Here is a 27,618-nt window from a genome sequence, read left to right as displayed (position 1 = left end):
TTTCCATGAATCCATGTAGTATACCAGTTAAATAGCAAACATTTTGCTAGGCATAAGCATTAGCATAATTCAGATGCATAATATGTAAGTTTATTAGTTATAACTGTCTGCTTATCGATTTATAACTTGTTAAAGGATAGTGCCAATCTCTAAAGATCAACCAATTCAATATATAGTTCAAGTAGGGGAAAAAACAATTCAATGATATGTTTGACAATTCATATACAATCATCAAAATGGTGGCTAAACATAATAGTACCGATTTTGCCCCTAGCCCCCAATGATCCAAGATGCTGCCAGGAATGCATCTATGCATGTAAAACAATCACAGTGAACTGCCACACACATGAAGGCAGTGTTTCAACATTAAAAAAAATAGCCCAAGTTAGGATTATATCAACAATGGGACTCTGTTCAGTATAAACAGGTGGAACAATCTATAGTAACTACTACATGGACAAAACAGACTACCACTATATACAGGTCCGTATCGCAAGCCTGTGCAGGGACCTGCACAGGGCCTCCAAATTTGCTAATGTAAGCCTTTTCCTATTACTAATGTATTCAGCTAGTGTACTAATCAGCATATAGATGATGAATACATTAGCAATAGAAAAAGGTTTTTTATACATCCCCACGGTCCAACATCTCATGGGGCCCACCCAGCTATGACCATCAATGCTCCCGCTCCCCTACCTCGAGTTAATGTCCAGCCGCCGCACGAACAGCCGAACAGGCACCACATCTCTGACCCCCTTTCATCTTCCCAATCAGTAAGCTCCGTGACACACCAATGGGAGAAATTTTCTCCAAGGAATTAACTCCCTTCTCAATTCTCTTCGTCCAGCAACAGATCATTCACGATTTTCCCAGAATGAATTCGTTGATGGCAGTCAATAGGTATGGCGGTTCTCAGTTCTCACATATATTTATAGAAGTAGTTCATTCCAATTTCTCATCTTCTCAATCCTTACGCCCTGCGCTGTGCATCACAGCATCAGTTGGAGTTGGAGTTGGAGTTGGAGATTGGACTGGCGATTGGACTATCGGACGCACGACCACATGTGGGTGCTGCATCGATTGGTCATTGGCAAAGCAACTTGCATAGTTGCCGCCCCATCTTGGTTGGAATTGTTTCAACCCTTTTTATCTTTATCTCTATGTTGTGCAGTTTCTAATACATGTTGTCTGTTCCTGTTCTTGCTTATATTTGTGCATCTTGGCATCTTGCTGGTGTTTTATTTTTGTGCAATGTCTTTTAATCAGGTTTTATTTTTGAGCAATGTCTTCTTTTCTTTAAATTGTAATGGGGCCTTTTTTTTTGCACCGGGCCTCCAAATTCTTGAGTACGGCATTGACTATAAAGAAGCTCATCATTATTCATTGTAAATGAAAGACTAGAGATGTAAAGCAAGAAAGACAGCAGCACATCGTTATCCATTGCATAAATACTCTCGGACATATTTATGAAGACACTTGCACTTTCTACTCTAAACAAAGTTAAAGGGCGTACCCAGTGCAGAGAGCTCCCGCTCTGTGCGGGGTCTGGGGAAGGGTGTCAATGGCAAGCCTTACCCTCACCTGTGCAATGTGAGGAGACCGCGACTCGAACCCAGGACCTTCCGGTCACAGGCGGTAAGACTCTACCGCTTGCACCAGGCCCACCCTTCACTACTCTAAACAAAGTTATAAATGAAAAATTGAAAAAGTACAGAAATACTGACTACTGAGATCAATCTGAAAGGATGCGAGCATCCTCATCAAAGCCACCCATTAAAACTTCTAGAAGACAGAACTAGTTACAAGCAAAGTATTGAAGACCTCTATATGGAGTACATATAGTTTGCCATGTAGAATGCACGAATGTCCTAGAAGTAGTAAATACAAACACCTTGGTCATTGGGGATTAACATGTTTTTTTCTTCTGCAATTTGTATGAGTCTGAAAATGGTATGCATGTTCACAAGATAAGAAAATAAATCCATTTTGCTCTTCTGAGTTTCATAAGCTCTCTGATCACGTGGTGTGAATACATATCAGATATCACCTAAACACCAAACAGTACAGAACTGCAATGAAGACTGTTTGCAAGATAACTAGAATGTAAAGACACATATGCATCAGACTGATATCTTCATCATAGTGAAATGTCTTATTGTGCGCAAAATACAAGTAAGAAAGACTATGAGCACAACCTTACCATTTCATACACTTGGTGGAGACAAAGATGGTGGGTGACCGGCATACAGTTCAGCATGTAAGATGGAATGGTTAGTTTGACAGAACAACTCAAGGTGCAATGTCTTGACCTCCAGCGAACAGGTCAAGTTTGGATTCTTTGGGGGATGTAAAAGAGACATGCCTTCTGGAATCCCTTGAAGAAGCAAATATCCCCCAGCTACACCCACAATGTCATAGTGATGGTTCTCAGGCAACGGGAGCACCTCCTCAGGCTGCCATTGGTTTGCGATCTCACCATCATTTTGCAAGATGGCATACGAGAGATGAACCGTGCCATGTGGAATAAGACTGTAGAGAGAAAGCATCCCAACCTTTCCTTTCCCTGCCTCCACAATGGCAATCTCTCTGGTGTAGTCCTGTGGGAGCTCAACAGTAGAGAACTCCATCCCACTTGTGTTGAGCAAAAGCAATTTGTTCCTCCGATGCATCAACCAATAGAAGCATCTGTGGGCATAGTAGCGTTGGGACAACTCTGATCCTGAAGCAGGATTGCCGGTCCCTGTTGAAGCTGTGTTTCCGGTCCCTGTAATCATAGCACTCCAGTCGTCAAATGTAACAGCATGCCATCGCCCTTCTCCAGATGAGAAGACGAAGAGGATCAGCTTGATTGCGCATTGTGCCAAGCAGATCACCCTGAATGACGTGTCCTTGTCATCCTCAGCAGCAGGGGCAAGGAAGGTCTCGAAATCAACGATGTCTGGCTGATGGACAGCGGCGGTTAGGTCGGCTGGGATGGCCGGTAGCAGGAGGTAGCGCCGGTGCACAGGGTTGCAGACGGCAAGATCCGTGATCCAGAGAAGATCGCCGCGACGGTATCCCCTACCCGTGGGGACCCTGGAGAGGAGGAAGCGGCCGTCGCGGCTGTCGCGGCGGCGCCAGCGGTGCGGAATGGGGAGGAAGGAGAACGAGAAGTCTGCGGCGTCGGCTTGGGCGAAAGCTCGGGCGGCGATGGCGGAGGTGTGGGGCGGCTGCGCGGGGATAAAGCCGCTGGCGAGGATGCCGAGGAGCGGCGGCGGGTGGAGGGCGTGGTAGCGGCGGAGGAAACCGTGGTCTGTGATGACGCGACGGAAGCTGGCGCAAGCAAAGGAGGCGCGGGCAAGGTCCGGGGCAGAGTCGAGGTGGAGGAAGATCTCCCTGAGGGCATCGTCGGCGAGGTCCGCAGGGGATTGGAGGCGGCGCGGAGTTGGCTGCGTCGGTGGAGCCATGGGGAATTTGGGGTTTTGGCTGGGGACTTGTCCTGCCGATTTAATGGCTGGTTTGGTTGCAGGATCCAACGAATTTGTACCCTGCATTTAGTTTCACTCCTGCAGGGATAGACGTGTCTTAGTATTACTAGAAAAATTACATACTATAACCACTATTAAGAAGTGTTCAAGCATGTAATAATTACACTTTAAAATAGAGAAAAATAGTAAAGCCTATTAAAAATAGGTAGTCCCATACCTAAATATGTACTTATTTTAGGAAATCAATTAAAGTCTAAAAGTGCACTTATCGCGGAATAGAGGGGCCAGTAGTATTTGATAACGTCCTCCTTTCTCGAACTATTGGAGTGTGCAATCACCATGGCCATTAAACGTGTGTTTGCTTTAGAGATGAGGTGAGATGTGATGCTTCCATCACTGCTTTTGGGGAACCATATAGTGTTTGGTTGAGAGCTAGAATCATCCATATCTCTTGTTTGGTTGGGTGATTCAATCAAATAGGATGGACATAGATTTAACATCGTCGGTTATTGTTTTGGTCGGCCCAACATGTCATTAGTGGGTTCCATCAGATAACCTCCCATCCTTATATTCTTCTCCTCACCAACCCGAAATACTCCACTCCGCACGGCCACACCAGCGTTGTTCCTTGCATTGAAGCTGTTGATGGTGACTAAATGATCAATTCAAACATCAAATATCGGTAAAGTGAAGAAGATATCAACATTGTAATAAATTTTGTTTTCAAATAATATGGTTCCACTTATATTTGAAAGTGTCATTCCATGAACAAATGGAGCAAAGGGCAGCATCAGAGGCCCACTGGGGTGGGGGGGGGGGGGGGGGGGTTCGCCCAAACCCCCTTGAGGTCACCCGACCAAGGCCCTAGCCCAAAGGGGATCAATTCGTGGGACAAGTCAAGAAACACACTTTCAAAGCAATCTTTCATGTTGATCCAATGACGATTTGGCCCGAGGGCTACCATGTATCATTACAAGGATTGAAGGGCCCACCATCCATGCAACTAAGTGCATTTTGTCAAAATAACCGCCTTGGATCCCCGTCAACTAACTTGGGAGCTCTATGAAGGCACTAGAATCCATAGGTCGCATGACCCCATAGGGGTTCGGCCAAACCACTTGGCAGGGTTATCGTCTCATCTTCCACTACAAATACCCCCTCTGCTCATACACACTACAGATACCAGTGTTTGCGCCACTTCCATAAACACACCACAAGAAGGAAGAATCACTCTAGTAGCTCTCTTATTTAGGCTAATTTAGTTGGGAGCTAGAGTCGAGCCAAGCTTCGCTCGAGTTTCAGAAAGTAGTCTTCGGAAGTCTGGTATAGCTTTTGTATCTTTCTCTTTGTAAGATATTTTGAGTATTTAATATATTACCTTTCTACTCTACTTTGGTACTTCATTTGAGCACTACTTACTTGTTCTAGTAGTCTTGATCTCTAGTTAGACCATAGTGTTGTAATCTTAGCCTTGTTTAGCATAATTGGATCCTTCGTAGTACAAGTTCTTCATTCCTTAGTGGATGCTCTAGTCTAATCTTTTGCGCGGGATTAGAGTAGTATCATATAGTATAAACGTGGTGTTTATACTGTCAGGTACCTTAGTCTATCGTTAGCCCCACGGATGTGTGGTAGCTAGCAAGCGGTGACAGTCTTGTCTAGCCTACATAGTCCACCACGTTAAGACCGATTCTTAAATCGTAGGGCCCCTTTGCGGTCTAGTTTTAGCAGCCCTTCTCATCCCTTTTCTATTGGTGTTTAGGCCATGCCAAAAAGTGCTATTGAACCTGTCTCATCCCTAGCTAGATGTTGATCCATTCTTCTATAGATTTTGGTAAAATTAAACAAGCTCTTTTAGAATAAACTAAAATGACCTGCAATTTAAAATGAAGGTAGCAATGCACAACGTAAATCATATGAACTACATTTTATCATGTTTAGGGCCTATTTAGAACGATGGGTTATCAAAACACAATAATGGAAAAAAACATGGAATTGAAGTTGCATGGTAATTACAAAATGCAAGAAAGTTTTCATTATGACCTTTGGATGCAACACAAGATAAATCCAATAATTCCAAGAGAAATAGACAAGAAAGAAAGTTTCCATGGGGTCTAATCTCATGCTAGTTTTTCACTTTTTCTCCAACCTCATGCTAGTTTCCCTCCAAAATTCTTAGTACATTCAGCGATTCTCTATGAGGCACGATTAGCTCCCGGAAATCTCCGAGGTTGATGCCGTAGGTTTGTTCACCAACAACACGACCAGCCAGTCCCTCGTGCACAAGCTTGGCCGCAAGAGCCCGACACCAGGAGCTTCTGGACATTGCCACCAACCATGCCTTAGGGGAGGAGTCGTCTTTGCCAACTTTGATGGGTCAAAAGGCAAAATGTCACTAAAACGGCCTTCATTTAAAAAAAAATGCTGTATTGCTACAACTTCTTTAACTCCTGTCCATGGTCTAGTTGTTGTAAATTCTACTCTTGAAAAAAGGAACTTGTCATTAGTGTGTTGGATGATTCATTGGCCACAAAAGTTCAACACCATTTTGTTCTATTTTATTTTAGTTCAAACAATAATTCGAACATCACAGGCAATACAATGATACATAGGACGTCTCAATTTAACTAGTACCCATACCTTAGCACCATCAATACAGAAGAAAATTTTGGGCATTTCGGAAACATACTGAACACAAATATCCCAGACATGCATAATGATAGTTTGAGTAGTGGCACTAACCCATTTCCACGACCGTTTACAAGCTGCACAAATTGTAACTATCCTGGTTATGCAGTACAATCGGATATTGTTTCTTAGTTGCTGCTATATCATCTCTCTAACCAACCAGCATGGCGACAGCTGCCGTGGTGGCCATGAGGATGTGGAAATCTGAGACACAATCTAACAGTTCATACACGAAGCAAACACACAATCATTTGAGCCTTGAGGGCAAGGATGCTGCGCTGGCCACGCCTCGTCGGCTCCACTGAAGCTGGTACAAAGAAGACAATAAATCAGGGTGATGTATTTCTCACATTCATTCAAAACACTAGGAGCAAGCAAGAGCAAACATTATTTGATCTTAATCAGACTAAGATATAGTAGTACTTTGTCAAATTGATTAGGAGGGGAAAAAAGAAAAGAAGAAAAATAACTACTTCCTCTGTCCCTGAAAGAATCAATTCATAACAACTTTAGGACAGATTAGCAAACAAGGAAAAAGACTATGTTATCCCTGGCTGGACATCAATATCTCGGCAGTTGCAGAGAGCACTTGTGTATTCCAATACAATTAAGATGTGTCGTTTGGAGTATTCAAAGGATATTAAATGCTGTTGTACGTAGTCCAACAATCAAATTGGAAGGGGATTGGGGAATTTGGGAGTAGGGGGTGTGAAAAGAGAGAGACAGGAGGGGCTGTGATTTAATGCGACCAAGACTTCGAGGAGGAATAAATTGACATCCGCTCTAGAGATTGATTCTTTTGTGGACAAAATTTGCTCTAGGAATTAATTCTTTCAGGGACAGAGGGAGTAAGACAGAAGTTATAGCAAATGCATGTCAAACTTGCATCCCGACAGAAAAAGTTAAGCACAAAGAAACGAGTCATCAAGAACTCACAATAGGATTGGTATGATTTTAGCAGTGTATAGTTTAGGATACTGTAGGAAAAGGAAGTGATTTCTATAAAGTTCATCTCCGTTTCCTGTGAAATTCTTGTGTTCCAAGGGGTCCTTGCAAGGGTCCAGTGTTGTACAGTTTTCATTCTCCTAGTTTAGTGAAACGATATGCACATCCCTATGTATTTGAGAGAAAAAATCATGAAGTTTCCTTGTTTCATATGGACAAACTGAAAACAAAGTCTTTGTCTTCAAGAATAGAGTTGAGCGATTCTAACCGCACAACACCAGCTTTCGGGAAAATGACCACACACATCATACCAAAATAATTCTGAGCAATGACCTAGAATCTTAGTTCCAAGCATTTTCTTATGTAGATTATTTTGATTTCCAAATCAACATCATAAGGTAAATTTATATACCAGATAATGACCAAAAAAACTACTAAGTACTATAACACTTCCTTCTGCAGTAGTTTGATTAAGATGAACGAGTTATTTCTAAAGTGAAAATTTTCCATCTAATGTAAATGATCCCAACATATATAATTAAAATGGTTTCAAAGTTTCAAGCTACTTCTCCAATAACTAGAACACAAAACACTCCACCAAAATGGTGTCCTTACGGTTTCATAAGCTCACTAAAATGGTAGATATGTTACTAATAAAGCGTAATATGGACGAGTCTATCTTTCACTTGGCTGATGACAATTAAATAGAGATGTTAATGGAACAATCGAGCAATAAATTACTAATTGTTCCTGCTATGTGGTAACAAAAACTACAAACCACAGAAAGAAACACTACTAAAATTTGAATAGACAAGATTGCCACTTACAAATTTACCATATCAACAGAAATAGCATCAGAAAGAAAAAAGCTGTGGGATAAATGTTTGTGGAAGGAGTTTACTGTTTACCCATTTAGATACTCTGTGGCGACAGGGATGGTGGAAAGTTGGTATATATGTAGGCATGCCCACGCATAATGTGGTGCTTCAATTTGCACACCCTCTCAAGCTGCAAAGTCCTGGCGTCCATCGAAAAACATTCCAAGTCTTCCATCTCCGCCGATGAGCTTACATGCACCCCTGCTAAACTTAGGTGTTCAGGAAACCTTAGCAGGAGCATGTACCTCTCCATTGCACCCCTGATGTAATACCGAAACCCAGGATCCAGCGGAATTATCTTCTCCACCTGCCACTGATTGGAACCATCGGCATCGTCTCGCCTTACAGTATAATGGAGGCTAACTGCACCATCTGCAACATGGTCGCGGAGCGCAAACATCCCAACCCTGCCTTCCCCTGCCTCCACAATGGCGATCTGTCGCCTATGGCAGCCAGGTGGGACGTCAGCGATGGAGAATTCCATCCTCCCAGCGTCAAGCACGAGAAACTTGTCACGCCAATCCATAACCCAATAGAAGCAGCCGCGAGCGTACTGGCGCCCGGAGAACGCAGGGCTCCTTGACGAGCCGCCCAGGCCGGCCATCAGATCGCGCCAGGCCAGAGACGCGACGGCTCGCCATTCCCCAGTGGTGGAAGAGAAGGCGAAGGTGACGAGCTTGGCTTTGCACTGCACCATACAGATCACTCCGAACGACGTCTCATCCTCTGGGTCCCCGCCGTCGGCGCCGTGGGGGGCGAGGAAGGGCTCGCACCAGCGGTCAAACTCCAAGCGGAGCGGGTGCTCCACCGCTGTGGCCAGGTCGTCAGGGATCGGGGGGAGCAGGACGCTGCGCCGGTGCAAGGGGTCGCACACCGCTATCTCCGTGAAGACCTGCGGCTCCTCGCCTCCGTCCTCGGGGGAGCGGTCGAGGAGGACGCGGCCTTCGCGGACGTCGCGCACGACCCAGCCGCGGCCCATGGAGGAGGCGGGGAGGAACGAGAAGGAGAAATCCGCGGCGAGCGAGACGGCCCGCGCCGCGGGGGCGGATGCGTGGGGCGGAAGCGCCGGGTGGAAGCCGTAGTGGTCGAGGAAGCCGAGGAGCGGCGCGGGCTGGAGCGAGCGGAACCGGCGGAGAAACGCGCGGTCGGCGACGAGGCGGCGGAAGGGGACGCAGGCGGCCGCGGTGCGAACGAGGTCGGCCGGCTCCGGAAGACGGAGGAAGATGTCTGACAGGAGGTCGTCGGTGGGCAGCGCCGGCGAGGCCATGTCGTGGCCGGCGGGAGAGGGGACCAGGGGTTGGGGGGTTGCTGGGGAATCGGGATCGCCAGTCAAATTTATGGGCTGGTCCGTTAGTCCGAACAGTAAATGACGCTACCCCATGCATAGTTATGGTGATGACGATGGTTCAGGCTATGAAAGTGACGCTACTCCAAGCTTTTTATTGTCACCGCATTGTTTCATGTCACAGTGTGACACAAAGGTATAAGATGATAACGTGGTTGATCATGTTGATTTATATGATGAGCTTGTTAGTAGACTTGCTAGCATGACTATATCTTTAGAAAATGAGAAAACTAAAACATTGAAATTGAAAAATAAAAAATCAGTTCTAAGGAACTCATGTGAAGAACATAAGCACTTACTTGATGTTCTTAAATCTTCACATGAGCTAAAATTGACTAATGAGACACTACTTGCATCTCATAAAGAATTATTAGAACAACATGCTTCTCTCATTAAATTTTTTTCAAAGAAACTTAAAAAGAATGAGAGCTCATCACATAAGTCAAGTGATCAATTGCAACATGTGACTAACACTCATGATGTAGGGAAGAAGCATGTACCCACCTCTTGTGATGATTTATTAGAAATGCCATGCTCTTCACATATAGATGTTTGTTCTACTTCCTTATCTTGTGAGACTAACCTTTTAAAGAAGAACAATGAGTTCAAGAATAAAGTGAAGAAATTAAGCAACAAGTTAGAGAGATGCTACAACTCAAAAGTCACCTTTGAGCACATGTTGAAGACTCAAAGAAACTTCTATGATAAGAGTGGCCTTGGCTTCAAAAGGAAGATGACAAAGAATGAAAGAAAAAAGGGTAAAGAAGATGAAGAAGCAACTACAATTGAAGTTATCCCACTCCATATGTTATCGGTACCATGAAGCAGGACACCTTGCAAATTGATACCCAAACATTGAGAAGCTTAAGAAGATGAAGGAAAAAGAGAGTCTAAAGCATGTGAAGTGCTTCAAGTGCCACACTTGGGGTCACCTTACCTCAATGTGCTCAACTAAAAAATTGGTGAAACAACGAGAAGAGCCTCAACCAAAGCCACAAGATGAGCAAGAAAAGACACCCCAAGAGCAAATCAAGATCAATCATGAAGATGGTGGTGACTTGATGATAAAGAAGAATAAGAAGACAAGAAGAGGTGGAAAGGCAAGGCATCCAATGCAAACTCAAGATGCCAAGATGATGAGCAAGACACAAGATAAGAAGAAAATGTATGCTCACATCAAGTGCTTCAAGTTTGAGGATATGAGACACTTTGCCTCGAGATGTCATACCAAGCTTGAGAAAAAGATTCAAACAACTCATGAGAGGCAAGACAATGAGAAGTAACAAATGAACAAGGAAGAAAAGGCTCAATCAAAGAGAGTTTGCTACTCATGCTAGAAAAGAGGACACATGGCACATTCATGTCCCCTAGGTAACTCTCCTAAGCCCATTTTAATTGATGATGATTCTATACTTACGAAGGATGGCAATGGTATCTCATTGGTTGCAATTGCAAAATATCCTACTACTCATACTAAGGTATTGTGTAAGTACGTTGCATCTAATATGAGAGGACCTAAATTAGTTTGAGTACCATCAAAAAGTGGATGAATATATGTAGGCACCATAGCATTAGAGGCTTGACTCAAATGATTTCACATTGATTATCATATATTGAGTCAAGTAGTGAAGCTTAATGCTATCTTATCCCAATGTCAATCCAAGAATTAGTGAAGTTCAAGTGCTATCAACATATAAGTGCATCGTGTCAAGTAGTTGGTGATTTATTAGAATATTTGATGGCTTATAAAATATTAGAGTTAAAAGCTTGCTATGGATGATCATAGGCTAATCAAGGTATATCTCTTCTTGATCATTTCATTTGGGTGTATATGGGTTGATTGAATTGGATAAATACGTAATATTGCTTACTATGAGATGTTTAAGTAGATAAATAGCTTAGTAATCAAGTTTGAAATGATTTAAATTGAATAAATTCTTAAGATGATCGTTAGTAAGTGGATTGAATGGATATATATCTTATGAAAGTATTCAAATAAGTTAGTTTTAAATTTGATTCATATTTGATGAAGTATAGCTCAAGGGATTGAAATCTATTTTAAATTACAAAATCTGTAGTGAGTTGTGATCTTAGCCATATTTGAGTGATCAAAACTTATTGGATTGGCATAAAAATTGGTGTACATGCTCTAGACTTATGGTATGAGATTCTGTAGAAAATTCATGAGATTGGATAAGAGATGCTTCGGTTTTGGAGTAGATCTTTTCAGCTATAGTACAACAGTTTTCAGCATGTAGCAGCGGTACAAGATTTGATTTCTGGTAGTTAATATGAGATTAAATGAAGCTCAAATTTTTACAGCTGCTAGATGACTTAGTGAAGCACATCTTCATCAAATTTTGTAGCATTTGGGTCTGTACATTGGGATATATGTATTTTTCTCTGAAGAGTACAGAATCTATTAAAAAATGATAATTATTGGATTGATCAATAGTCACTTTGATTGAAAGGTCCTCAAGTTGAAATCATGTTTACAAGTGTTTAAGGTACCTAAGTTTGATTTTGGATTGATCTAGAAACATGACAAGCAAAAAGTATAAGATCATTTGATTGTGGAGTATACTTGACACATATTTGATACTCAAATTGAAGATTAAGACCAAGCTCAAGATGAAAATAAAGTTTAAGTTCTAGTGATCATTGACGATCATTCAGTAGAAAGAAATGGACCTAAATAAGTAAAAAGAAAAGAATTTAAAGAAGGATTCAAGATTACTCATCAAATTAAGTCCATCACTTTGAGTGACCAGATGCTGACCTCGGTAGGACATGCGTGTCCGATCAAGTGGTAGCAGAGAGCACGTGTTCTCGGTCTTGTGACCGGACGCTAGCGCAAAGAGTGACCTGACGCGCAGGGATCACTGTAGGGTCGAGATGGCGGACTAGAGGGGGGTGAATAGTCCTTTCTAAAATTAATCGCGTCGGCTAACTAAAACAAGTACGGAATTAGAACTATCGATCTAGCCAAGACTACACCCCTCTATCTATATTCTCTAGCACCTTCCAAAGATACTAATTAAGTAATAAAGGTGCCGAGCTAGTTAGAGCTCACCTAACCAATTCTAGAAGTAGGGTCACACAAACCTATGCTACTAGTACTTTAAGCAACAAGGAAGCTCCTACACATGCTAATAAGCAAAAGCACAAAGCTAACTAAGCTCACTAGCAATACTCAATAACAAGACAACCAATGCCAAATTAGAGAGCGCAAATACTTAGCTACACAAACTAAGCAAAGTGACTAACAAGGTTACACAAACCTAATTAGCCACGCAAAGGAGCTACTTCTATGCAAGCACAATGTATATAAAAGTAATTACAAGCTTATGTAACGAGGATGTAAATCAACGGGAAGAACAAGGTTGACACGATGATTTTTCTCTCGAGGTTCACGTGTTTGCCAACACGCTACGTCCCTGTTGTGTTGACCGCTCACTTGGTGGTTCGGTGGCTAATCGACATCACCCGCCAAGCCCGCATGTCGGGCACCGCAAGAACCTACCCCGAAAGTGAGGATAGCTCAATGACACGCTGAACTAGAGTTGCTCTTCGTGGCTCCCGTGGGGCGAGCACAATGCCCCTCACAAAGCTCTTCTTTGGAGCACCGCACAAGCTTCTTGCGGGCTTCAATGGAGACCACCACCAAGCCATCTAGGAGGTGGCAACCTCCAAGAGTAACAAGCACCACCAGCTTGCAACTCGATCACCTAGTGCCACTCGATGCAACATCATAATTCAATCGCACTAGAATCACTCTCTCACACAATTGAATGATCACTATCAAGTGTATATGAGATGGAGGGCTCCCAAGCACTACTACACAAGCCACCAAGGCTCTAGTGTGCTCAACTACCAGTCCAAGGCTGACCATGGCTTCTATTATAACCACACGAACAAATAGAGCCGTTACCCCTTCACTGGGCAAAAGTCGAGATGACCAGACGCTCCGGTCCGAGTGACCGGACGCTGGACCTCAGCGTCCGGTCGTGCGATGCATGCCACGTGTCCCTGTGTCAAATACTGTTCGCTCGATCTCAATGGCCATCTGTCGATCGGACGCAGCAGCTTGAACTGGCCGGACTCAGCAACCCCAGCGTCCGGTCGTTTCCAGTAAGGTACCAGACATGACCGGACGCGTCCGGTCGATCACGATCGGATGTAGCACTAGCGTCCGGTCACCTCCAGCAACACTGCTTAGCCTGCGTCATCACACGTCACCTTGACCGGATGCATACGGCCAGCGTTCAGTCGATGACAGACGCCTGCCCGCTAACTGCCACTACTGACCGGACGCTGGAACCTAGCGTCCGGTCACTACGTGACCAGTGTCCGGTCCACTCTGTGAGACCCTATTTTTTCAGAACAAGATATCGGTGGCACCGTCGGACTGTCCGCACTCTATGGGCGGATACTCCACCGGTGGAGTTACAAACCCTTCTCACCTCCGTTCCATCGCCGAGTTGATCCACATCAACTCCAACTTCATCTCCTTTGGAAATGTGCCAACACCACCAAGTGTACACTGCTATGTGTATGTGTGTTAGTATTTTTACAATCATTTTTCAAAGGATTAGCCACTCAACTTGCCACGCCACTCAATCCTAGCGACGATGCAAAGTTAGATCACTCGAGTGGCACTAGATGACCGATATGCAAATAAGTTTGCCCCTCTTGATAGTACGGCCATCTATCCTAAACCTGGTCACAAACTTCTCTATACACCTATGACCGGTGAAATGAAATGCCCTAGGTTATACCTTTGCCTTGCGCATTCCATTCCATCTCCTCTAATATTGATGCAACACATGCACCAACATGACCAACAATGATATGATCCACTTCGTATCATCACGTGATCATATTGGTTCATCGATCTTGACATCACTTGCTTTTTACCGTTGCCTTCATCCATCGGCGCCAAGTCTTGCTCAAGCTTCACCGCCACGTGGTCTATTGCTCCAAAGCCTCTGACTTGCCCTTCATGCTTACAACCGGTCCATCAAGCCAAGTCTTGTCTTGATCTTCTCCACCTTGATCACATGACTCAATGTCATATCTCATATGCAATGAGCTCCTTCATCATCACATGTGTGAGCTTTGCAATATTTCCAAGCCATTTTCACCTTCACGGCATATGTTGCTCACACATATGTACCTATGGACTAATCACCTGTGTATCTCACATAAAAATACAATTAGTCCACCTAGGTTATTACTCAATTACCAAAACCACATAAGGACCTTTCAGCCACGTCTGTTCATCTCTGACGTACGCTGACGTAATGGCGCGGGCATAGCTTTGACACGTGGCAAGCGGTGAAGGACCAGACTTAGGTGCTGTGTCCGATCATGACTCACCTGATGTGTTCGGTCACAATACAGAGGCTTGGTGAGGTCTCTGGAAATGATTGGACTCAGACGGTGGCGCGTCAGGTCATGGAGCAGAGGCGCGCCCGATCAAGTGTTGGTTTCGTGCGCGCGGGGGGTGATCTAGTGTGGCTCGGGTGCGTCAGGTCGCGGGCTTGGCGCATCCAATCGTCTTGACCGTTGGCAAGTGAAGTTACCGTTGAGATCAGATGACTCCAATTAAACACAGAGCGACACATGGACAGTGGACTGTGACCGGATGCTAGCCGGGTGCGTCTGGTCAAGGTGATCTGCGCGTACGATCGTGTCGTATGAAGCCCAGTGAAGGGGTAACAACTAGTTTTGCCCATGAGACTATAAATAGAAGTGTTAGCCGGTCTTAGGCCAGTTGCTGAGCACACTAGAGCCTTGGTGGCTTATGTAGTGGTGCTTGAGAGCCCTCTAACTCACTTAAACTTGATAGTGTTCATCCGATCGAGTAAGTGAACGATTCTAGTGTGATTGCATCGTGAGGTTGCATCGAGTGGCACTAGATGATCATGTTGCAAGCTGATGATGCTTGTTACTCTTGGAGGTTGCCACCTTCTAGATGGCTTGGTAGCTTACGACTCCGTTGAAGCACGCAAAAAGATTGTGCGGTGCTTCGGAGGATGATTTGTGTGGGGGGATTGTGTTCACTCCGCGGGGATCGCAAAGAGCAACTCTAGTTGAGCGTGTCATTGAGCTACCCTCACTTTCGGGATAGGTTGTTGTGGTGCCCGACGTGCGGGCTTGACGGGTGATGCCAATTAGCCGCCGAACCACTAAGTGAGTGGTCGACACAATGAGGACGTAGCTTGGTGGCAACAAGTGAACCTCAAGAAAAAATCACCATGTCAATATTGCCTTCATCATCTTCACGGTGGTTTACATTCCGTGCAATACAAGTTTGTATTACTTTCATTTACATTGTGCTTGTGTAGTTGCTCTTATGACTAGTGAGTTGCCTTCTTACTTGTGTGGCATAGAAGTAACTCCCTTGCGTGGCTAATTTAGTTTTAGTAATCTTGTTAGTCATATTGCTTAGTTTGTGTAGCTAAGTAATTTATGCTCTATAAATTAGCTTGTGTAGCCTTGTTATTGAGCATTGCTAGTGAGCTTAGGTGGTTTTGTGCTTTTGTTTCACTAGCTATATAGGAGCTCTCTCGGTTGCCAAAGTACTAGTGTATAGATTTATGTGGCCTTACTCTAGAATTGCTTAGGTGTGCTCTAACTAGCCCGGTACCTTTGTTGCCTAATTAGGATCTTTATAAGGTGCTTGTGAACTTAGATAGATGGGTGTAGTCTTGGCTAAATTAATAGTTTTAATTCCATATTTATTTTGGTTAGTCGGTGCGTTTAATCTTAGAAAGGACTATTCATCTTCCTCTAGTCCGTCATCTTGACCCTACAGCGGGCTCATCGAGCAACGGTAGGAACGGTGGCAGGGGGAGCGGGGTGGGCGCGTAGAGCATCGGCAGGAACAATGGCCCCGTTCGACTTACTCAGAAGCCGACTTGTTCGGCTTCTTTTTTCAGCCGAAACAATATTTTTTTTCTCACAACAATTCAGTCAGAACAGTATTTTTCAGTTAGTTTCAGCCAAAATTCAGCAAACCGAATGGAGCCAATGACAGGAAGAGCGGGGCCGGCCATGGAGTGGGAGATGGACAAGTGATGATGAATTGACTGGATATTAATAAACAAAGGTTGTGTCACGTGGTCCCACACCCCAGCGTCCGTCTGATACCCGAGTAAAAGTCGGACGCTCGGATCAGAGAATTACTGATTGTTAATGCGTGTTAGTGTGGGGGTTTACTTTATATTTGAGCTTTCAGGCTGCAAATGATTTGCTTGAACGGTGCGTCATGCATGTGTACGCGTAAGATTATTGGAAGGAAACCCCGCAACGGATCGCAATAATGCACACAGGCAGAGACAGCACCACGCACGGTGCACGGTGCACGGTGCACGGCTGGGATTGCTGTCCCTTTCCGCCCGCACTTCCTTGGGGAGGCACGACATCCCTTGCTTCGTGTACTATACTCACTTGCCCACCATTACCGTGTGAAAGCAAACAACGTCACGAGTTAAAAGAAAACGCGAGCAACAGCACCGTGATTGCTTGCTTGTTTTTAACCATTGCTATGGGTACTTGTAGCTATACATCTTGCCACTCAAAATGCAGGCACTAAGTTAATCAGGCTAAGAAAAATGCTAGTTCCTCTATTCTACTAATTTTTGCCCATTACGCCAGGAAAAATATATTCCACAATGCATGTCCATCGACAATATCAAGAGTGTGGCTATTGATGTTCCACCTCTAACCCTGATTAAATGATTTGAAATAAGAGAAGAAAGAGAACAATAGAAGTGGTTGTATCTATTAAAGGTATAGTTTGGCAGGGCTCCTCTCCGGCTCCTCCATAGGAGCCCAGCCAAACGTTTTTTTTGAGAAGTCGTTTTTCAGTAAAAAGTAGAGGAGGCGGAGCCATTTTGGATAAGCCACAAATTGTGGCTCCTCCGGAGGAGCCCCTCAGAAGGAGTCGTGCCAAACACCCCCTTAATCTTTTCTTGGGAAAATATGTTCTTTTGGTTAGGTCACATCATGTGTTAGACAAACATTGCAAAACCAATGGAATATCATTTTGCAATAAAAGAAAAAATACTTTCACTTTTGTAAAAGGTTATAAATCGTGTTGAGGATACACCACCTCATCTAAGAAGGATACCCGTTAATAGTAGATAGGTATGTAACATATAATCTTTAAGACGAGGTTTCATGCAGAAATATCCTATTATAGTTTCTTTGTGTTGGCAAAGAAAAAACAATATAAAGTTTAGTAAAAATAACTTCAAACAAAGTTATTTTTCACTCTGAATGTACCTTTACCCTTATTCCTATACTACATCTACTGATCCCTCAGTGAGCCACGTCATCTGCTTTTCCTGCACGTCCGATTCCGAATCAACCGCAGCAGATCAGTATCTCCGGAACCGTCCACGCCCTTCCCAACCCTGCGGCCCCCGCGATTCTAGGGTGCTGCTGCAGCTCCTGCAAACGCGAGGCAGACCCGATCCCCTACGCAGCTCCGCTTCTCCTCACGCCTCCCTCGGTGTCCACCGGACCACCGGCGTCCCGGCGCCGCTCCCCGCCGAGGGCACGCTGCCCGGCGCCGTCCGCCCCTCCCCTGCCTCCCCTCGACGTTGCGACGCTGCCGGTGCCACTGGGCCGCCGCTCCGCCCTCGCCGGCTCGGATTCACGCCGTCCTCCGCCTCTCCCAGCGTCTTGCGTTCCACCCTTCCCTCTTCTCGAAGCTGGCGACCCGACGATGTGTCATGCCAGCACGAGAGCTTCCTCCAGCGAAATCGCCTTGCGTCGTCTGCCCCTCCATCCGTGCTGTGTCCAGGCCCATCGTCATGCCCTCTGCATCCAGCATCATCATGTTCAGTGTATGATGCGATTAGCGAGTAAGTTTGGATTTTGGCTTGCCTTGGATGTTCCTACTTCATGATAGTTGTCGGTGATTTGCCTCTACAACATTTTTTGTTACTAACCAAATAACCGTGCCCAGGTTTCTGCAGCAAGAAGGATGGCAATGGACATGTCTACAGTTGAACTTTTCTGTGTTCTTCGCTATGTTGATCAACAAAAGAATGGTATTGTATCTGGCTTCGATCAAAACATGACACAGGCGTATAATGAGATAAGTGGCAAATTAAAAAAAATGGTAAACGAGATTTTCATAAGAAGATACCTGAAGTAGTCAGTAAAAGATCGTAAATTTCCAGCCATGAACAGTGTTTTTCTCTCACACCAAACCAGCCAGCAGTAAATAATCCACGATACGATACGGCCTCCCGAACAGCTATGTACTGATCTGAAATTTTGTTCGATTAATGCCTCTTTGCATCCATCCTAAATTTGTAATGTTGCTTCCAGTTCTTATCTTTCTAATATTGGTGATTCATTTACCATTGTAGCTGCTGCAATCGATCCTCCGGAATTATACAGGTCAAGCCTTGCAAAAAAGTCAAGTTCCCAATTTGCTTTAGCCATGGCAATCAAGAAGGCTGCAAAGTTAGCTTCAGGTGCAATTGATCAATTTTCTCGGTTCATTCAAATGAGAGGGTTATTTGGAGATCCAGAAGCTCGATGGTCAGCACTAAATGACAAAACCAGCTCAGGTATTGATATGTTGTTACTCCTGTCAGTGTGCAGCTAATACCTCTGTAATAAATTGCCTGATAGTGATCATGTCCTTTGTAAGCTGCTGCAACTTAACTTTTTTTTTTAATTAATTTCAGCTGACTGGTGGGGGAGGACAGTGTCCTGAATGTTGTCGACCTATTACATCTGTTGCAAAAGGTTTTAATGAACTCATGTTCCTTCCCAGATATTTTTTGCTTTATTTGTTATTTATAAATTATGAAATTTTGTCGCCTTAAAAGAACTAATGTTCTTTTTGGTTCCTGTATCTAGGATCAACCGCCTACTACGAATCAATACTGGCGCAGGATGAGTACCTTCTTGGATTACAGATTCTGCTACAAGTTCCTGTCCACCAAATAAAGATACCTGAAACTTGCCTGTTGAAGAGCATTCCCCTATGAGAAACGCAGTCCTGATGGTTGCACTTTGCTACGGGCCAGATGCATTCACAGGTTTGTAAATGAAGGTGCTTTTCTTCAGTACGATAAACACTAGAGAGAGCAATTTTAGGGTACAGAAATGTGCACAAAAGTCCATTAATTTCTACCATGTTTGTCATCATGCAGAGCACAAGCCTACCTACGTCCAAGGAATCAAATCTGCATTGAAGCCTCATATCTACGGTCTGCAGATGCTTCTATGCTGCGGCGTCCTCCATTTCTGAGTATGCTTACACGTTTAGAGCTGATAGATTCCGAGGAAAATCATGTTTAAGTTCTAGGTGATTTTTCTCTCTAGAGCTGATACGTTTCCTATTATTTTGCACATGAGCAAAATCATCTTTTGCCTTTTTTTCTAGGCGACTTCAGTTTCTCAGATGTTTTGCTTAGAATATGTTAGAGACACCTAAACAAAGGCAACAATTCAAGATTTTTTCCCCATTCGGAACAATCGCTTTGTATTTTATTATGAAAAGATTGTACAGTTTGATTCAGTCCAGGCGCCAGTATTCAAGAATTCTAATATGTATAATTATTCTACAGTTTTAAATTACCACACTCTAGCCCGTGCAACTGCGCGGGGGTTTCTGCTAGTTATAAGTCACTTTATATTCATTGTAAGTCAAATTTCTCTAACTTTGATCAAAATTTTAGTAAAAATATATCAATTCTACATGTTCAAAAAGCGCATTATCTGATCTCATAGAAAAATTAGTTAACTGATTTGATGTTACAGACTTGGTGAAAAAGGACTTCCATCAAAGTTAAAGTGCAGTAAAATTTGAATAAGGAGGGAGTATATAGACTAGGACCTACATGCTGTACATTCTATTATGGGCTGTTCGCTTAAATTTATCAGCCGGCTTATCGGTTAGAATACAGTATTTTTCTCTCGTAATAAACCAGCTTCAGCCGGCTGACTATTATTTTTTGGCTTGCCTAAAATGCAAAGCATGAGCGCCGGCCGAATTTAGCGTCACCACAGAAAGAAACCAAAACCGGCCGAATTTTAGCTGATGCAAGTTTCAGGTACAGGTTTGGTGCCCCCGAAGCGTCGGCTGGTCGGCTGCCGCCTCCGCCTGTCCATCGTGGGGCGTGGGCCGCGGAGGCGTGTCCGCAGCAGTGGATAGGAACGCAGCCACCTACTCCCGCTGACACATGGCCCCCACCGGACCCGCCCACCAGTCTGGCGGGCCGTCCCAACCACCTCTAAACTACTCCAATCACGCGCGCGCGCGTGATTATTGCCACCGGCGTTCCCACGGGTAATCTCCCGTTTTAACCAGCACCCCCCGTCCCTACCCGCTTTACCAATACATAACTGATACATGGGCCCGGAAAACAAACCGCGTACCTGGTCGTCGCCATGGACCCACCCATCGGTGGGTGAGGTCGTAATGGAAGCTGGTGCGTCTTGTATGTCGAAGTGCCCCCCAAGATTTACCGATCCAAATGTGCGCTTCCCTCCCTCTCGTAATCGAAGGCGATTCATTGGACGTTAAAAAACCCGACGCGATACGGAACCCCGCAACTAAGCGGAAAGCTTCAAAGGGAGGGAGAGGCTGAGCCAGAGAGGAGGTGGAGGAAATGGCCGCGGCGGCGGCGGCGGAGGAGAAGGTGTCGACGGCGGCGAGGACTGGCAGCAGCCCGGCGGCGGAGGAGGGGGAGCGGCGGGGCGAGAGCGAGAGCGAGGGGGCGGCCGGCGACTGCGGCGGCGGCGGCAGAGGGGTGCAGAGGATGTGGGAGGGCGACGTCGTGCTGGATTGTCTGGAGGACCGGCGAATCGCGCTCGAGGCGTCCTGGTAGGTGGAACTAACCTCTTCTTCCCCGTTGTTTCATACAGCTGTAACGGTAATGGTTCTAGTTGGGAGGATCTTGTCGTGTTGGTCGAGGGAGCAGAGCTCGGTTGTTGGGTGTTTCATTGAAGGCGGATTCCTTTTTTCCCGTAACGGATGGACTGGTTTCGGTGCGGATTTAGGAACGAAGGAGATTGTTCTTCGTCCAGAGTTACAAATGGAGAGATACTATTTGAAATGGCAACCTTGCTTAGTAATTTGAGCGAGGTTTTCATGCAGAGGAGGCAGCTCCTCCACTGAGATTTGTCAGAATTTTTTGCTCAAATTTTAAGCTTTCTCTTCAAATGGCATCTGCCAGAATTTAGTGATGAATTGGACTTATGACAATTCTATTGCTGCAGTCGTCAATACAAATAATAATAATAATAATATTTTAAAATGAATTGTCGACAACAGGGATAGGGAACATTCCCCAAAATGGTGTCGTAGCCTCTGCTTTGATACTATTCTAGTGTTTGTGCCAAAATATTCCACCTTTCTTTGTTATACAACATTTTTCTTCGTCAACTATGATTAAACTTTGTTGTGATACGTTTTAAAGTTGTTGTTTGCCTGCAACTGTTTGCAGCTGCCCATGCTATCGGTTTGGTAAGAACATGCGGAGAGCCAATCTCGGATCTTGCTTCCTTCAGGTACAGATAACCCATTCACCAGAGAATGAGCATATTTCGTCTATTTTCTGCTGTTACTTTCGTGTCCAAAAAGTGTAGTCATATTGCTGTACAGGTATGTTATGTAAGCTGCAAGCGACTATGTTTCTTGTTGTGTTCTTGATAAGGCGTGAAATGCAAGCCGCCACCATGCTATCTGGACAACCATAGGAAAACTGCCATTTTCTCAGCCTTGTGCTTATACAATGTAGTGGCTGATGTGTAGCTCGTTTGAATTGACTTGGCGATGTGAACAGCATTTTGGATAATCTCTTATTCCTGTGTCATGTCTTAGACCTGGTCTAGCTTAGGGGGTGTTTGGTTCTTTAGTCGCTACTAAAATTCATGTCACATCGAATGTTTAGATATTAATAAAGAGCATTAAATATAGATTAATTACAAAACCAATTACATAGATAGAGGTTAATTTGCGAGACGATTTTTTAAGCCTAATTAATCTGTCATTAGCACATGTTTACTGTAGCACCACGTTGTCAAATTATGGACTAATTAGGTTTAAAAGATTCGTCTCGCAAATTAGTCGCAAGTTGTGTAATTAGTTTCGTAATTAGTTTATATTTAATACTTCATGCATGTGTCTAAATATTTGATGTGACAGAAATTTTAGGAGGGCCCGTAGAAACCAAACACCCCCTTAATAGCCTGTCTTTTTTATTTGACTCTGCACTATGCTCCAGTAAAATGTGCGCCTCTCATTCTAAATATTCTATGTTGGAGGGAATCAGACTGCACGTTGGACTTGCCTGACAGATTGGTGCCAGTATATTTTACTTATTTTAACCACTCTGGCCTTGTTTAGTTGGGCAAAATTTAGGATTTTGGCTACTGTAGCACTTTCGTTTTTATTTGGCAATTAGTATTCAATCATGGACTAATTAGGCTCAAAATGTTCGTCTCGCGATTTCCAACCAAACTGTGCAATTAGTTTTTTTTTTCGTCTACATTTAACGCTCTCTGTACGTATCGCAAGATTTGATGTGATGGCTCCTGTAGCATTTTTTGGGAAAACTTTTTAGCACTAAACAAGGCCTCTGTCAGCCTTGAAAGACCAACTTGTTTTTATCTTTAGCTCAGTCAGTGCTTTCACAAACGTGTTGTTGGGGTTTCTCATCTCATATTATTCAGCATCAATTATGTGCAATACTATATTGAATTATATGGTCAGTTTGTTATCCTTAACAAAGTGATGAAAGGAGATTATCCTCTTCTTCAACATATCTCCTTGTATATATATTAAGGGTGCTGATGATTCTCGCCTAAACTGGGTGGCTCTAACCTCTCTGTCTGCTATATACATCCATAGTTGTGGTGTTGTGACAATCTTCTTGCCACCAATTTTAAGTTATCCTTGTTTATTACAAGTTTATTTGAGTCTAGCTCCCTCTTATGCTGTTAATTTTAATGTCTTACTCTTATTCACCTTGTTGATGCTAGATGAATTTTCTTTCAGGGAATGGTTTACTGCATTCTGTTAGCTGCTGTCCTGATCAGCCTAATTGCCTTTTCTGTAACAAGGCATCATATATATTTATATAACTTAGCTCTGTCCTCTTGATAGCGATCTATACTGGTTATTTCCGGAGAAGAATCAGGAAGCAATTCAGTATCCGGGCAAGTATTTCTTGGGATAGCTATTTTCAGATATAGTATTCAGAAAGTTTCCTGCTTACTGCAAGAGCCAAGATGTAGCAATTATTGCAGTTGCTTCAGTGCTCATCTTTTCTAAAATTGTACCATCCTTGATGTCCTTGTGCAATTGCTGTACCATTTGGCAACGCTAAAAGCATAAAATGAAAGTAACTGAAACTTGGAAGTATATTGATGGTTAGGTATAATCAAGGCTGTAGACATAAATATGCTGTCAACATCTGAGTAATGTTAGCATATGTAGTTTAATTCTAGAACTGCAAACATAAAATTCTAGGGAGATGCATTCACATTGACAGGGAGTCTTCATTCTGATGAATAGGGTTGGACAAAATACTCGTGGACTCGCTCGACTCGTGGCTGGCTCAGCTCGGCTCGTTTTAACTTTTTCACGAGTTGAGCTGGAAGTCTAGCTCGCTATTTTAACGAGCCAGCTCGAGGCAGCTCGCGAGCTGCTCACGAGCTGAAACGAGTTAAGGCCTATCAGCTCACGACTATGAATCCAGAAGATGATGATGCTGACCTAGAAGCGTACACCTATTCTATCGGTATGTAATTCTTATTTTCAGCTGTTTCATATGAATTTTAATTTTATATTTGTTGTGGTACTTAAATGTTGATTTTATGGATTGTTTTCTAGGGAGAAGATGATGATGCTGACATTGAATCTGTGGACTTTTCTAAGTTTGTGGTGGCAAGCAATTAGCTAGTATGCTGGAACTGTATGATCATGGATGGACCAGCTATGTTGCATGGTTGATACTTTTGATGAACCTGATATGTATTAGTCATGTATGGCTGCATAATGGTGGACGCCACCTTCTGAAATTAATGTAGCATAAACATTATAAACATGTGTTGCATATGTATGATTTTACGGGTGAAGGTTTGCCTCGGTTTTTTTCTTTCCCAGACCCTACTCATGTGGGAGCCACTGGCACTGGATTTACCCCTCTTTTAGCTCGCGAGCTAAATAAGCCGAGTTGAGCTGCCTCTCTAGCTAATAATATTAACGAGCCGAGCTGAGGCCTAACGAGCCAGCTGGACCGTGCCGAGGATATCGAGCCCTACCGATCAAGCTGATGATTCACCCTTTTGTACTTATTACAGGGTACTGGGACCAGTCTGGACGATTGTGTTCTCCATCTCATATGTCCTTGCTGTACACTGTGCCAGGTTATATCTACAAATGCCCATCTGCATCCCAATATTGCTATCTTCTTATTTTTGACTATTTGTAAACTCACATGTAATGTCTTCTGAATTCAGGAGGCTAGAACTTTGGTGATGAACAATGTCCAGTGTGGTGTCTGGCATGGACGACGTGATACCATTTGTTTAGGGAGCAACGGTGAAGGAAACAAGGCTTTCGCTGCCCTGAACAGGCCTCTATGTTCGCTCGGGCTTATTTGACTTATAAACTATATTTTTTCAGCCAATGAACAGTATTTTTTTCTCACACCAAATCAACCGATAATAATTTCATCCATAACTTATCAGCCAAATAAGCCCAAGCGAACAGGGCGTCCCCAGGGTTGTGTGGCATGGATAGAACGTCAAATGCAGCTGACGAGCACGAGCCACTTGCCCCACCAGACCAACTGGAGCAGGTTTAGGTATTCTGGACCCATTCGGCCTGCTGAATTTTGGCTGAAACTAGCTGAAAAACACGGTTCTGGCTGAATTATTGTGAGAAAAAAACACTGTTCCGGCTGAAAAAAGAAGCCGAATAAGCCGATTTCTGGGTAAGTCGAACGGGGCCTGTCGCCACAACCTCTGCACTTTCCCAGAAGGGCTTGGACAGCACTGAGAAAAAAAAAATGATTTGTACTTCAATTCTCTGCCGGCTTATTTAGGTGCCTGCATCCATTGATCCCAAAAACTGACTTTGCAGCAACCATACATGGGTGATGATGGGCGCAATCGGCGCTGTTGTAAAATTCAGTGATAGCTTTTTTCGTGCAGTCGAATTATTTAGGTCCAAGACCGTATCTGCATAATGTCACCGACACGTGCTCAGGCCTTTTGCCTGAATCCAACTGTAAATTTCAGAAGGCATTTGCTGGAGATCTCTGAAACTTGTGGCTTTTTTTTTGTCAGGATAAGCAGAGGCCTAAGTACAATTATTGAAAGGGATTATCCTGACAAAAGCCTTGCAAAGTTGCAGGCCAGCTTGGTGGGTGTCTCTCTCTGCCTTTCTTTTTTTTTCTCAGTGCGGGATGGCCTTTTGAGTTGTTAATAATTCTGCGGGACGTGGAATGTGGGTCAGCTCAGTCGCTGTGTGGGGGATCCGGGCTCTGGATCTGAAGTTGACGGCTGATAAGCCTGGTTGAAAGCAACAATCGAACTGGTTGAGCGTCTCACTCCCACGTTAGAAAGAATACGTCTGCGTGTGCGCGTGTCCACGGACTATTGACATCTTTAGTTCATGTGGGGTGCTTTTTTGAATTTGAATTATCTTTTGTCTCCAGATCAATCGTCATGTCTGCTTTTGTCATGACCAACCTATTTTGGAATTTTCCACTCTAGCTTTTCCTTTACTGGACTGACACCGATGATTTGAATAAACTAGTGCCACTCCGAGATAGAACATCGTGAGCGGTTACCTTGCCAAGTTCAAAAAGAAAATGGAAAGTATAGATATTAAAATTCAGTCGAACAGTTATCTTGCCAAATTCAAAAGAAAATATACAGAGAGTACTGTAGATCAATTTTAAGATTCACTATGTGATCCTCCTTTGGAACGCAGATAAAACATACTAGTAGCTGATAAATTGGTCATTTGCTTCAGACAATCAGCCTGTTCGTTGGTTGGTTTCTAAGCTGATAAGTCCGGCTGATGCTGGTTTGTTGTGAGAGGAAAAACACTATATCACGGCTAATAAGCCCTGGCTGAAATCACCAAGCCTATCACCAAGCCAATAGGCTGAATGAGACGACGGAGTTAGGACAAAACTGACCCAGGCCATCCGTTTGCATTTCGTATATATTCTGACGCACAAGACAAGGTCTTCGCTGATGAACCAAAAGTCCACCTGATGCTTCGTTCATGGCTCCATGCTTATATTCTGATGCAAAGAGACCCTTTAAAACGTTCAGGTGCATGTTGACTTTGAGCACGCAGCATGCATGTGAAGATCATGCCCCTAGAATCTTTCAAATACAAAAAAATTCAATCATGCATGTGTTCTTATTAAGCCACGTTTAGCGCGTCCCGTGTGCATGCATGCACTCCACGAGGCCACACATAATCATGTTAGTTGATTAGGCTAATCAATCAATCATGCTCTGTCGTCGTGCATGTTCCAGCTTTGGTAAATCCTTCCCGCCAGATTGTCGATCTTAGTGGACGGATGATAGTAGAAAGGAGAAAAGCCATGCGTCTTGTACTATTGTTTATCTATCTATCATAGTTTAATCCCAAGAGGCGGGTACTTTTAGGGTTTCCCGAGATCGGCCCCTGCCCAGACCCGGTTCCATTTCTTAGCAACGAAGCTAGCTATGCATATAGGCCTCGCTCTTGGCATCACTAGAGAGCTTCCAAATAAAGCGCCTTTTGTGAATGTGCACTGGAAGGCGATAGATGCACACTGCTGTCTCTGAACCGTACCCCACGCATATTCATAATTCATGAATAACTAGTGGCAGAGCTAGGAATTATGCAGGGGGAGGGGGGCCGTCGAAGAGTTTTAAAATATGAGAATCGAGTGTAGCTTATTTGTTTGGATATGTTTTTGTAGCATGTGACTGATGATTTGCTTAACCACTAGTCATGTTCTGTGATGTATTTTGTGATGTTTACGTAATATACATGTAATGTTCACGTAGTACATGTTGTTCTATAATGTCGTGATGTTCACGTAGTATACATATGATGCTCTATGTTATTTTTTGCGATGTTCAAGTGATACACACGTGATGTTCCGTTATGTTAGGTGATGTATTTTAATGTTCCGTGATGTTCTCAGGTGGCTGCTAAAATACATGTGATGTTCTATAATATATTTTAGAATGTTCTGGGATGTATTTTATGATGTTCCGGCAGTATACATGTGATGTTCAG

At 43.8% G+C, this 27,618-nt stretch overlaps 2 protein-coding genes and 1 pseudogene across 2 annotated transcripts; 1 reads left to right on the top strand and 2 right to left on the bottom strand.

Moving 5' to 3' along the window:
- Positions 1 to 284: 284 nt before the first annotated feature.
- LOC136546934 (uncharacterized) lies at positions 285 to 3,477 on the bottom strand. The gene has a single exon (XM_066538889.1). It carries the CDS (start codon positions 3,444 to 3,446, stop codon positions 2,205 to 2,207), a length of 1,242 nt encoding a protein of 413 aa, XP_066394986.1. The 5' UTR covers positions 3,447 to 3,477; the 3' UTR covers positions 285 to 2,204.
- Positions 3,478 to 6,125: 2,648 nt separating this feature from the next.
- LOC136546933 (uncharacterized) lies at positions 6,126 to 9,329 on the bottom strand. Its single transcript, XM_066538888.1, has 2 exons — positions 8,009 to 9,329; positions 6,126 to 6,462 (listed from the first exon to the last, which is right to left on the bottom strand). The coding sequence occupies exon 1, from the start codon at positions 9,243 to 9,245 to the stop codon at positions 8,013 to 8,015; it is 1,233 nt and encodes a 410-aa protein (XP_066394985.1). The 5' UTR covers positions 9,246 to 9,329; the 3' UTR covers positions 6,126 to 6,462; positions 8,009 to 8,012.
- Positions 9,330 to 17,745: 8,416 nt separating this feature from the next.
- Positions 17,746 to 25,613, top strand: LOC136542441 (uncharacterized; annotated as a pseudogene).
- Positions 25,614 to 27,618: the final 2,005 nt, after the last annotated feature.

This window comes from Miscanthus floridulus, chromosome 3 (assembly GCF_019320115.1).
Source record: "Miscanthus floridulus cultivar M001 chromosome 3, ASM1932011v1, whole genome shotgun sequence".
NCBI classification, from domain to species: domain Eukaryota; kingdom Viridiplantae; phylum Streptophyta; class Magnoliopsida; order Poales; family Poaceae; genus Miscanthus; species Miscanthus floridulus.
Note: the sequence above shows the minus strand (reverse complement) of the source record. Positions and strands in the feature narration are given on the sequence as shown.

What these genes read in the sequence shown, in the direction of transcription:
- LOC136546934 (XM_066538889.1), bottom strand. Translation starts at nt 3,446, where the DNA reads ATGGCTCCACCGACGCAGCCAACTCCGCGCCGCCTCCAATCCCCTGCG.
- LOC136546933 (XM_066538888.1), bottom strand. Translation starts at nt 9,245, where the DNA reads ATGGCCTCGCCGGCGCTGCCCACCGACGACCTCCTGTCAGACATCTTC.